The sequence below is a fragment of the Rhinolophus hipposideros genome (assembly GCF_964194185.1).
Source record: "Rhinolophus hipposideros genome assembly, chromosome: 18".
NCBI classification, from domain to species: Eukaryota; Metazoa; Chordata; class Mammalia; order Chiroptera; family Rhinolophidae; genus Rhinolophus; species Rhinolophus hipposideros.
Genome location: NC_138064.1, coordinates 34,645,885 through 34,659,576, shown reverse-complemented (window position 1 = coordinate 34,659,576; position 13,692 = coordinate 34,645,885). Strand labels below are relative to the sequence as shown.

Sequence of the window (13,692 nt, the reverse complement as noted above, 5' to 3'; positions counted from 1 at the left end):
AGTCAAGTGAGCTGACCATTATGGGAATGAGTGTCTGCCAGGAAGAGTGTGTCATTAAACACTTTCACTAGAATAAATGAATAAGAATTGATCAATTTTCTATGCAGAACAAAACACAACCTATTTATGGAAACTAATAAAAATGTTATCTGTTTACCTTGAGGGGAGGAATCTCATTAATTTTTTTTTACAGCAGTGCATTGACAAAGAAAGTCTCAGCATTAAACAAGTCTGTCTCTTCATTATTAATGTAACTAAGAGTCTTGCCTGTCATTTCATTGCACAGCCCAGTGAACAGAGAAGTTCACCGCACAGGCCTAAATCTTTCCTTATATTAGTCTTTATTTTCCCCAAGAGTTTATTCCATTATCAGGGATTCCCTTCATGCTCTGCTTGACCAGTTACTGACCCTGTTTGCAAAATGAATGCATTTGAGCCTTTTTTTCTAAAAATAAGTCACTTTTTGAAAAATCAGAGCAGTTTTATGACTGCAGTCCTCCCTCTAAGTGAAAAGCTTTTATAAGAAGATGATTAAATGAGCATTTTCCTTTTGATGTATAGACAAGAAAGAGTGCTTCATCTGACAGGTCTGTTTGGTACAGAGGAAACAGTCAGACTTATCTTTATAGGTGAGTGGACTACTTCACAAATCATTTTCAAGAGATCAGTTGTTGTACAATCCAGTGGCCAGTGCCCATTTGGGCAACTTTGCCACAGAGACAATGTATGCACTTTCAAATGAAAGGATCCCAGCCCGCTGGTTTTGTTCTGTGAAGAGTGTGGAAGAAAGTAAAGTATGAAGATAGATACCCTCCACATCACTCACTCCAGGTTGCTTTGTTTCCAACTCTGAGAGACAAAGCACACTATTATTCTTCAGATAGATATAGGCCCACAGTGTATGTAGTTCTATCCCATTATAGAATGTGAGGAATGTTCTAGAACTTTTTTGTTATCTTTTATTTCCTTTTAAGCTTTTATATGGAAATCAGTACCTTCATTGAATGCTCTAATATATATATATAAGTAAATTGACTCTACTACACCTCCATTCTTTTTTTTTAAAAAAAGATTTTATTGGGGAAGGGAAACAGGACTTTATTGGGGAATTGTGTGTACTTCCAGGACTCCTTCCTTCCAAGTCAAGTTGTTGTCCTTTCAGTCTTAGTTGAGGAGGGCGCAGCTGAGCCCCAGGTCCAGTTGCCATTGCTAGTTGCAGGGTGTGCAGCCCACCATCCCTTGTGGGAGTCGAACCGGCAACCTTGTGGTTGAGAGGACGCGCCCAGCCAACTGAGCCAACCAGGAGGCAGCTCAGCTCAAGGTGCCGTGTTCAGTCTTAGTTGCAGGGGGCGGAGCCCACCATCCCTTGCGGGACTTGAGGAGTTGAACCAGCAACCTTGTGGTTGAGAGCCCACTGGACCATGTGGGAATCGAACCGGCAGCCTTCAGAGTTAGGAGCATGGAGCTCTAACCGCCTGAACCATCGGGCCGGCCCTACACCTCTATTCTTTTTTTTTTTTTAATTTATTTATTGGGGTGACAATTGTTAATGAAATTACATAATTTCAGGTGTACTACACCTCTATTCTTTAAACCAGCTTCCATGAGCTAAAACATTAATAAATCCCAGTGAAGACTTTTATATAGAGATTTAGAAATCAATTCTTGGGAACAAAATGTGCCTTGTCTTAGTTGTTCCACAAGCAGAGATATCATGAGTTTTAGAGGGAGCCTTTTGGAACATTGTTAAAAAAAAAAAAAAAAAAAAAAAAAAACATAAATCTTACAGTACCAGTTTATAAAGGAACTTTAAAAAGACAAGGGCCAATTTTCTTCCCACCTCAAAAAAAAAAAAAGAAAGGAAGGAAGGAAAGAAAGAAAGAAAGAAATCCTCCAGGGGATATATACTTTGAAGATGTTCCTTAAGGACCAGGACTTGACCTTAAGATGTTTGTGCTTAAAAATGGTTGTTTACTTTTTAAAATTTATGTTTCTTAGGTAAGGTAAAATTTCTGTAAGTATAACAATTGTTATACTCAGTCCTCAAGCAAACACTCAGTCATTCAATAAATACCATGTCCCCACACTATACCGGAAACTATACCTTATAGGAAGTAGCCCTTTTCACCTTGCCCAGGTCTTCCTCTTTTTTGTGGCATCACTTTTATTTTCCATTTTTCCATTTTCCATTTTCAATTTTCTCAACCTTGACAGTCTCCTTTAGACTCTGGATTTGCTTTGCTCTTTGTCTCAGGATGACTTAGAAACTTAGGTGAGCTTTTAAAGGCTGTTTGTCACTATTCATGTTATCTTCGTTCATATATATGTATCTTCATAGACATATTATTTCATATATATAGATTTTTATGCAGGTAAAGTGTGTGTATGTGTGTGTGTTGCACAGGATAAAGACCACGGAAATGAAGAAAATTCATTATGATTAGAATAGCAGGGGTTCCATTATTTTCAACTGTATTAAAAGCATTTGTTTGAAAATTACTCATAAGATTCTCTCCACACACACACATTGAATTCAGTAGGGATTGTTTCTCTTCATTTCTGTACAGATTTAAATTTAAATTTAAAATTTTTTTCCCAGAGAGTTTCCACAAACAACATCTTTTACTTTTTATAATACGAATATGGAATAAACATTGACGATTTCCTGTCCCACAGACTCTGCCAGGTTTATGCGACCTTCATGAATGTAGAGCTTACTGCGTACATATCCAAGCTGAGAAGCACAGTTCTGCCCACCTGAGGTGGATTCCCGCTTAGTATCCTGGGATTGAGCCCTGAAATGGATAGGAGGGCCTCACCATTGCCAGTAGCATCTCCCTATTTGCCAGAACATCCCTGAGGCACCGCCCCTCTCCCCTAAGACATGGAAATCCCAATGCCAGCCACTCACAGAGGGTCAGCACTGTACCTCTAATGCCTGAATGTTCTCTGTCGAAAACCTGCTATACCCCGTCTCTCTAAACAGCTCTCTCCACCGAATTTCCTTGGCAAGTGCCCCGACCCTGCCTTCTCACATTTCTAGATGGCCTGATATCTATTCTTCTTGATCAAGATACAGAGCTACCTGAAAAAATTCTCCTGTGTCCTTTTGCTAACCCCTCCCACACCCAGTCTCTGACAACCAGGGCTCCCTTTTCTGTTTCTATAAATTTGCCTTTTCTAGAATATAAATGAAATTATATAGCATGTAGCTGTTGGCTTCTTTCACTTAGGATGATGCATTTGAGTTGCATCAATAAAGTTAAAGTGATGAAAGAACATTAGCCTGGAACGACTCTGTTAGCTAATTTGAAACTTAATAGAGGTGACCTAAAAGTACAAAAAAAAAAAAAAAAAAGCAAACAACACTGATTTAGGGATTATTCCAGGGAGAAAGACCTAAAAATTACACGTGTTAATGATTTTATAGTAGCTAATTAGATCGTGGCGATTATAAGTATACACCTGTAAGGGGGGGGGGGGGAAGTCTCTTCTACTACCACTAAAAATCACCTAAAATGTTGGATAAAATACCACAAGCACATCCATTCAAATGTACGTGCATAGCTGAACCAAGAAGAAAAGTGAAATCTCTAGGGGCCAAGAGTGAAGACACCAGAGTGATAAGTAAGCGCTACAGTTACTGCTGCCTTGGCAGTGTTGCTTACAAAAGGAACGTGGAACCACTTGGGGGTCAGGAAGCAAGGCTTTGGGCTTGGGAAAGATGGGGCATGTAGAGGCAAGACCCTCAAAGCACTTCACCCTCAGTAATGGGCTAGCTTAAAAAAATAAACTGTTTCCACCAAAGAAAGACTGCAAGGACAATTGTTTGTGTTGGCCTTGGTTCTAGATGAGGATGAAAAAGTCTCCCCTGAGAATTCTATGAGTTTAGGTTTAAATTTGTATAACTCTCATGGTCTCAGAAACCAACAAAGAACTTGTAGTGCTTAGTTGTTGAGAGAGCCCCAGGACTCCTGATAGAAGCAAAAGAAATACCTATGGAGAAAAATATTCTCAACCAAGATCCCTCAGGATTCCCACAGATTAACATTAGCCAAGCATGAGCTCACAATCCAGAATTATAAAACGTATGAGAAAAAGTCATTTTGAGTGAGGGTTAGTAGCAAAAGCAACAAAATTGGACTCCCTCTCACACAGAACTTCAAATATTGAGAATTATGAGACATAGAACATAACTACATTAAAAATGTTGTAAAGAAATAAAAGAACAAATTATTTTTCTTTTTTTAATTAAATGTATTGGGGTGACAATTTAAAACTTGAACAAGAAACCATCAAAACTGAACATGTAAATTTGTCGAAGACTTAAAAAGAACAAAAATGAACAGTGAAAACAGCATATTAGACACAACTGATTAGAGGATTAGTTGAACTGGGACATAGCTATGAAATAATTACCTAGAACAGAGAACAGAGGGACTAACAGATGGAAAATATGAAAGAATGAGTAAAGACATGGAAAATTTAATAAGATGGCATAACGTTGGAGTTATAAAATGAGAGAAGAGAGAGAATTGGGGTAAGGCAATGGCTTCGAAAAGTAATGGCTGAGATTTTTTTCCAGAATTTATGAAAAACGTGAAGCCTCAAATTCAGGAAACGCTATGAATACCAAGCAGGTTAAATCAAAAGAACACCTTACACTGCAATCTCAGATCTAACCATAAGGAAGAAGAGAAGACCCAACAGGCAGCAACCACAGAAGGCTATGAAATAATATCTTCAGAGTTAAGGGAAAATGTTTTGAACCTAAATTAATCCCCAGCCAACTATTACCTTATACGAGTATGAAAACAAAACAGAAAATTGACCACTAAATTCTTTCATCATGGAAAAAACTTGTAAGATTTATATTTCAGGTAAATATATATATATATATATATATATATATATATATATACACACACACACACACACACACACACACACACACACACATATATGTTTTAAGAAAGAACATCTAAAACATGAAAAGAAAGACGATTAAATAAATGATAAACATAGGTAAACCTAAATAATAATAATAATAATAACGGTGATTAATCTGTGTCCCTAAAAAAGCATAGAAAACAGAAATAAAATTTTAGACAATAACAACATGAGAGAGGGGACCAGTATCATCAGAATTAAAGTGTTCTAAGGCTCTTGTGTTGTTTGGCAGGAGGGTAAAGATAAAGTTTAACACTAAACTTTAAATAAAGTTAAATGTTAAAAAGTTAAGGAACCATTCACTTGGAGAACTGAGGGTGAAGGTATAAAATGTGGAAATTTTTTTTCTGATATCTTTTATGATAAAACAAACAAACACAAACCAACTTACCCCAACAGATTGGATGGTTCTGTGGTGTCCTTGGTCACATATTTATTAAGTTTCTGAAGGGCAGCTGAGAGTGTTGTCAGGAACACGGTATAACCCCTATACAGACAAGTGAAACTGTGGCAATTCATTACTATTCCACCAAGAAGTTCCATGAGAGGTGTTAACTAGGACACAGGACAATTGAATTAAAGTAAGGAAAGCATTTTACAAGAGTTCTGACCTAGATGGCCTAAACCTGGGGGGAACTTCCTCTCTCTTGCCTTATTTCTGAATTAAAGAACTGCCGCTGTTTGCTAAGAGGTTCGTTTCACTTCCCATTACTCCCAACCTTATACTCAAAAGCACTGAGAATTTCAAGTGTAGTATACAGAAGTAGACTTCAGTTTCTTTACATCATTCTTTACATCACTTCTGTGTTCTGTATTGAACTATTTTAAGTCTTTCCTAATCCTATTAAGTGTGTTTTAACTAAATTGGCTCAAATAAATGGACCAACTCTTGTGAAGTCATCCACAGGACAGTCCTACCTGTGCTACCTTAAACAAATTTATAGAGGAATTGAAAAAGTGTAGCATTACCACAGTAGTAAGACTGTGTGAAGTAACTGACAAGCCTGGTCTTGTGGAGAAAAAAGGTGTCAGGTTCTGGATTGGCCATCTAATGGTGCACTGCCATCCAATCAGACTGCTGATAACTGGTTATGATGTGTAAAAATGAAGTTTCTTGAAGAACCTGGTTGTATTGTCCTCATGTTGCAGGTCTTGAGAGAACTCCAATGCTTGCTGCCCTGGCATTAATCGAAGGTGCAATGAAATGTGAAGATGCAGTAAAGTTCATAAGACAAAAGTAGAGTGGAGCTTTTAAAAGCAAGCCAATTTGATATTTGGAGAAGTACTGTCCTAAAATCTACCTGCATGTCATAGATACCAGTAGTCATAGAAATTACAATTGCAATCAATAAAACTGGGCTGTCTAATGTTATTGCCTTGGAAATGGAACTTAACTCTTTCACTGCATTAATTGATTTCAAGTTCTTTTTCAAACTGTGTCAAAAATCCACACAAAATGAAAAGTTGATCTTTTGACTGTTTTCAGCATTTAATAACATTTTGAAATGCTTTGTACATAAATGACATTATTTTTATTTAAACCTTGGTTCTATGGTAATAAACTTACCATTATATTGAATTTTAGCAAAAAAATACTCAAAATATACTAAGTGGCATCAATTGGATTTAAGTATAGATAAATTAGAATCTAGTGGCATTGATAACATAAAAAAATTATTACAAAATGTTACACAATATGGCATAAAAAACACCATTGTTGTTGATAGTGCAAGCCACAGGAAAATATATGTGAATGTCACAGCAAAAGAGTGAAGACAGGTCCCAATTTATTGTAACAATTGGCCAGCTGTCGCCTTGGTGAGTGATTAATCTAAGGAAGCTTTCATAGGAGCATTGATAAACAGTTTTATCAGGCCTCATGCTTGGCAGAATTGTAGCCTCTGTTTTGATTATGATCAGCCTGTTTGGAAACTTAGCAAAAGATTCTTGCTATTCATCATTTTAAAAAATGCTTATCATTTTTGTCAATTGACCTTTCCTAAAACCATGCAATATTGAGTTATAAGCCTTCTTTAAATATATTCCCATGCCAGAATCTTATCAAATTATAAGAAATGTAGAGAGATTGGGTGCCCAAATACCCAGCACAATACTTGTGTGTTTTTAATATCATACAGAATTAAAATCCCAGGAATTATGAAAAACAGTCTAGATGGTCTGTGGTTTGTCCCTTCAGTCATTTCAAACATTGATAGTAAGACCGATATGGCTACTGCCTGCTACTTTATGTTTATATCTCCTATATTTAAAGCAATATACATCAGGTTTGTGTAACCACTGATTTTGTTGGCTTGTGACCAAGTCTCATGATAATTTTTTTAATATCTTCCTATCTCATTTTGTGAAGTTTTGAAAACCTCGATTTTGAGAATCACAAAATTCTGGTGGAAAAGTGCATGTAAAATCCACATTGTACAGAAGCACACATCTTTAATGTCTCCAGACAAACGTCTTAAAACTAATTTAGTGTTTGCACTTTGAGATGCAACTTAAAGAGGTGACCTGAAAAGAGAATGGGAATGAGCTATTAAGTATTTTCAGCGAAATAGTTTGCTTGTCTGGTCTAGGACGTGGAATATGCCCTTTAGTAAGTTTTTTTTTTTTATTAGGCATGTTTTGTTGTTGTATCTAAATTAATACTTAATCATAAAATTTCTCAAAATCCTGTCCTTTTTCCCCCCATTTTTTTGGATTTGTCTGCCAACTATTGTCAGAAGTGTGATTTTTGTCCTTCTCTTCCAATATTTCTTGCTAATAAAGAGAAGTTAATTTCTGCTAATGAATTGAGCATATCTAATAGTTTATATTCCTATTCAGCTGTATAACTTAATATTTGTATACTTGATAATTTATCTTATGGAATTGATAAAATGGTTCTGTGTATAGATGTTAATCAGTCATATAGTTGTACTGTCTGGAATGTATGATTATAGTTTTTGGGGAGAAATAATTTGTCAGTGTCCACCAGCTTGTAAAAACTTAGTGTGAGAGTTTAAACATCTAAATAAATATTTAAATGCATAAAATAAAAGAGAAAAAAGATAAGAAGTAATCACTAAATACATGGAAATAGAATGTATAACTTCTAAAACAGAAGATGGAAATGTTGAATTTTAAAACTCAATCCAAAAAAAGGCAGAAAAAGGAAAAAAAGATAAAGCAGGTCAAAATAGAATACAACATTAAGATGATAGCAGTAATTCTAAATATATCAGTAATTACAAAATGTAAATGGACTAAATTTTTTTCTTAGACGATGGAGTTGTTTAATTAGATAAGTATTAAACCCAGCTATATAGTATTTATGAGACACCTTAAAATTATGAATATGAAACATTAAAATGTAAGAGGGTAACAAAAGGTATGCCAAGCAAATATTAAACAGAGCTGAGAAAGCTGAGGTCATTAAATTAATATGAGAAGAAGAAAAACAGAACTTTAGCCCAGAAAGCTTTATTAAAGGTAAAAGTGGGACTACAGAAGGATTGATGACTTAATTTACCGGGAAGAGATAATAGTGCTAGATTGTTATGCATTTAATTATTCAGGTTTAGAATACATAAAACAAAAATTGGTGCAATTACAAAGGAAAATTTTAAAATCTACCATCGCAATGGGAGATTGCAAATAACAAACACAGTCACTCTAACATTCTGATATGATACACACTTAAGACTTGGATTAAAACTTCCAAATAAGATATCCCGAAGGGTCATATTTCAACTTTGATGGACTCAAAGAGTGGTTCTGGTAATGACGAGAAATCTGATGTTGAAAATGCATGTGGGGAGTTGGAATAAAAGTGGTTCTTGAAATGCAAGTGAGGAAATAGCAAACTTTCTAAATTAAAATTATATATATAAATATTTGTATATAAACCGAATATCACAAATAAGCATTTGATTATTGACATTAAACTTTAGTCAATTTGGGAGATAGGAAATGAGATTCTTACATTGGTGAATTCCTTATAGTTACGAGGTGTGATCAAACAATACAGTGAATGTTTAAAAAAAATTTGTTACCGTAAAAGACACATTACCATTAATTCCCATCAGAATACTCCCCCTCACTTCAAACACACTGATCCCATCGTTCTTGCCACTTTCTGAAGCAGTTCTGGAAGTCACCTTTTGTGAGTGTCTTTAGTTGCACTGTTGTGGCTGCCTCATTGTTCTGAATCATGCTGACTTTGGAGAAGAGATAAAAGTTGCACGGTGCCAGATCCGGTGAATATGGCGGATGAGGACACACCGTAATGTTTTTATTTGACAGAAATTGCCACATACCAGAAACAATGTGTGACATGAAGCACTGTCATGATGGAGGATGATTTACAGCACACTTTAAAACACACCTTCTCTCAACCATAGCTCCCACCCAACTGACTGCACCGAACAAGTTGAAACTTGTCACACACTGTTACTAAGGTTCAATACGTCACTTCCCATATTGAAGATCCCTGCCTTTCTGTTGGATGGCACTGGGCAGCTGCATTCACCATATTTTGTGATCACAACAGAAAGACTCCATGTCATACATAAACATTTTGAATCGATTCAGGACATCAAGGCAGCAATGACAGCACAACCAAAGATACTCAAGAAAGAGGACTTCCAGAATTGCCTCAGAAAGTGGCAAAACGATGGGATAGGTGTGTTTGAAGCAAGAGGGAATATTTTGAGGGGGATTAATGGCAATGTGTCTTTTACTGTAATACATTTTTTAAACATTCACCATATTTTTTATCATACCTCATAGGTACATACGTGTTAAATTTAAATGTGATCAACAATCTATTGCAAAAACAAAGATACAACTATAAATATTTATAATTCTTCAAAATAGTGAAACCGTGCTTCAAGTACGATCCATGGCTTATTGGAGATACTGCAGACACAATGGGGTCTGCCACCCCGTAACCATCAGGACTAAAACTCAAGTCTAGTCTCAGTGTGGCACTGTTGTTCTCTTTTATCAAAGCTGTATAAAATTTACTCTTTTTTTGATTTTTTTAAAAGACTTTTATTAAAAATATAATTAACATGCAATATATTAGTTAAAGCTATATAAATTTATACCAATATGTTCTTCATCATCATTCTATATAAATTGTACATTCAGTAAAAGTGCAGCCTTTACGATGAAGTCTACCTGTCTTAGACTTTGCATTTGATATTTTGAAAATATTAATGAAAAGTTTATAATAGTGAGAAGAGTCTGAGGAAGAGGAAGGAATCGTTTGGATGGCCCTGGCCCCTCTTAAAGGGAAGGGTTAAAAAAAACTCTAGAGAATTTTGAGAGTTTCTCCTTTTCCTGCAAATTTCTCTTTGCTTGGCAGAGGCATTTAAAACCAATTCACTGATCAGTTTTGTTTTTTGTTATTTTTTTAGAAAAAAACAAACAAACAGCCATTGCAGTAGCCAGACACTGAACCCATCTGTAAGACCTTCAGGTGTAAAGATTTAGAGAGAAAGTCTCTTAGACTGGATCTTTATAGAAATGTTTCTTTGCTCTTTTCCCCTTTTCTTTGTCCACCCAAATGCATTACCCTCTCTCCTCTTCCTCACTTCCAATTCTCTCCACCCCTATAACAGTTTTAAATCAATACTACAGTACTGTGTGAGGAGAGGCACAGGAGAGTTGGTCATTGAGGAAAAATGGTTATTGGCTAATTGTGTGTTTAGTAGCTTCAAGACTTGAACAAATACCTATTGGCAGGTGCAACTTTCTACACAGTCTTCTGGCTGCACTTAGAAGTCACTGCACTTACTTTGTTGCAGAAACCCAGGAATCCGTGGATAAAAAGCCTTTGGAAACAAACTAAAAGCATGGCAAATGCAAACCATTTCATTTAGGGGTTTTTTTCAATTACAGTTAATAGTCAATGTTATATTAGTTTCAGGTGTACAGCATAGTGGTTAGCTATTTATATACCTTATGAAGTGATCCCCCTGACTGGTCTAGTACCCATCTGGCACCATACCTAGTTATTACAATACTACTGACTATATTCCCTATGCTGTACTTTACACCCTCAAACCATTTGAGAGTTATAATTCTGGATAGGCTTGAATTCATTCAATCTGCTCATTGAACAATCCACTACCTTATCTGACTCCTACTTAGCTTCCAACTGCTATTAGGTGGGAACAGGATTACCTTATTGTACTAGAATAAATGAGAGAGTGCACAGTTGCCTAGGAAAGTGCTTGACACATGTTCAACTATCCATAAATGGAAGTCATTATTAGGAATAATATTATTATGTTAATTATCTGGGTTTGATTGCGCTGAGCAGTGACAAAGAGATTCCAATGAAAGAAAGACTGAGCTGGACTGTGTGGTCTGCTACCCATCTGAGGATTGTACCACATGGAAAACTTTACTTCTCTGCTTTTTTGGTTATATTGAGATATTTTCTATCTACTGTTGTTTTAAAGGTCATCTTGAATTGATTCGGCCCCATATGGTTTAAGCATATCCCCTTTGTTAACCTGCATGTTAATATTTTGATTGTTGACATTTGACAGTGTACTTATTCCAATAATGGTATTTTCAATGTAAAAAAATGTGAATTCTTAGAGAAAAAGTAACTTTAGTAACTAGAGAATTTAATAGCAGTTTTATTTTAATTCTCCTAGTTATTTTGTATTAATTTTCCTATAAATGTATCCAGATGTGTATGCAGTACATAGATCCTATGAACAAATTCTGGCAACTATTTGATAAATTATCGTCTGAAATTTTCTACCTCTGGACCTAGTTCTAGCCTGAAAGTATCAACCCTTTGCTTATAGTAAGAATAGTTTAAATCAATGAGACTAAGACATCAAGAGTAAAAACCAGTTAAGAGTAACAATCTAAGAACCAATGTGAATTAGGCTGGGTTTTTTTTCAGCAGGTAATTTAACTTGTCTTCTGGGCCAGGAATAAATATGTCCAGAAAAATTAGGTGAGCTTTATGTCTTATTTAGTGACTTTTCATGTTTTTCTGATTTCTCTCTTTTGTGCTTATGTTTTCAGGCTCATCTATGTGAATCATGCAGAGGATCTGGCCTCCAAGCTCCTACAATGTTCCCCAAAGAACAGACTATCGGCCCAAGCTGCCTTGAGCCATGAGTATTTTAGTGACCTGCCCCCACGGCTATGGGAACTGACCGATAGTGAGTAGGACAAATGGCAACATCCAATCAAAGCAGAGACATCATTTTAGCATTTATGTGTAACATACATCTAGAGAGATTAAGATGTTTACATGTACATGTGTGTAAGATTATGTTTGTGTGCATTATGTGTGTGTGTGTACATATATGTGCAGAGGGAGAAAGAGAGAAAGAGAGAGAGAGAGAGAGAGAGAGAGAGAGAGAGAGAGAGAGAAAGAGAACATAGGAGAAGGGGGGTTGTGTGGGTATATATTTAGTGGAATCCTGCCATTCGATTGCTAGCTTAACCAGACAGAGGAAGAAAATGGATTCCTTTTTTGCTATCTCTGCTTTGCAGTCTGCAGCTGCATGCCTTTGTATTTGATTATGTGTGTGTCCAAAAAAATGATCTGAGCAGTCAGAAAGGAAAGGGAAAATATGATTTACATATTTAGGCATACAGTACTTATTAACTGGCTGCAGTACAGAGGAGAAATGATTCATTTCTGTTTGATTCTCAGAGACCATCTTGGTTGTAACAATAACCTTAAAAAGGGCTGCTATGCAGTAAGCTGACGAGCAGAGTTGGCAATTGGTTAATGCACTGAATTGACATATAAGAACTAAAGACATGTAATTCATTTTAACTACAAATGCTCTTGGTAGTCATACAGACAGAACTTCTCTGAATTTTTTAAAACAAAACACATTCCTGGGTGGGTTTTTGTTTTGTTTTTACAGAAGTATTCATATTTATACAGCCTCTTTCAATTACATTTTAAATATTTGGGGGTGGATTTATGGCCAGGATGTTCTCATCTTTCTTCCAAAGTGTGAACCAGAATTCTTGTGAAATTTTGCAAAACACTATTGCAGTAAGAACATTTTTTTCCAATTGTGATGTGTACTTTCCACTCACCAGTTGGAGATACTTCTTCTCATACTCATTCGGATTGCCTTAAAAATTAATATACTGCATGTATGCATAGATATTTATAATTTGCTTATAATCTTTGGGTTATAAATCACTTACCATGGACATACATAAAGTTATTTCTTTAATCTCTTGGACTTTAGATTTTTCCTTCCATTGTAATATCGGATTCTCCTTGACAACAATAACGCTTTATTTTGGAACTAAGTCTTCAATAACAATTCCACTTGGGTATTCCTACCCTAAATCTTTTTTGATAATCCTGCATTTGATTTGAATTACTTTTTTTCACCCTAAAGTGACTATAGATATATTACTCCCCCTATGTTTAGTCAATCTTCTTTAATATCTCGTATGTTACCAGCCCATATTTAATTTCTATTCTTCCCTGCTTCTTTTCTAAAAGTCTAGCCACTGACCATTACAACAGCTATCCCCATTAAGAAATAATAGTAAAGATGAAATCCCTATGGAAAACATAATGAATTGCTGACACATCTTCCTATGCTGAAAAAAATAAATGATGCAAATGGGCTCATTAGTTTATGGCCCATGAGACTCAAACATATGGTTTGTTTTCCCATTTATAGTGTAACTTGTAACTTGATATCCACTCCTCCTTGGTGACATCTCAATCCAATC

General features: G+C 35.7%; 1 protein-coding gene across 3 annotated transcripts in view; it reads left to right on the top strand.

The window, feature by feature from the left end:
- Positions 1 to 13,692, top strand: part of CDK14 (cyclin dependent kinase 14) — a 563,325-nt gene that overhangs the window by 464,639 nt on the left and 84,994 nt on the right. For all 3 annotated transcript variants that reach the window (XM_081079441.1, XM_081079443.1, XM_081079442.1), the window contains one exon: positions 11,998 to 12,137. In XM_081079441.1, the coding sequence (XP_080935567.1) occupies positions 11,998 to 12,137 (140 nt within the window). The remainder of the gene's footprint in view (positions 1 to 11,997; positions 12,138 to 13,692) is intronic.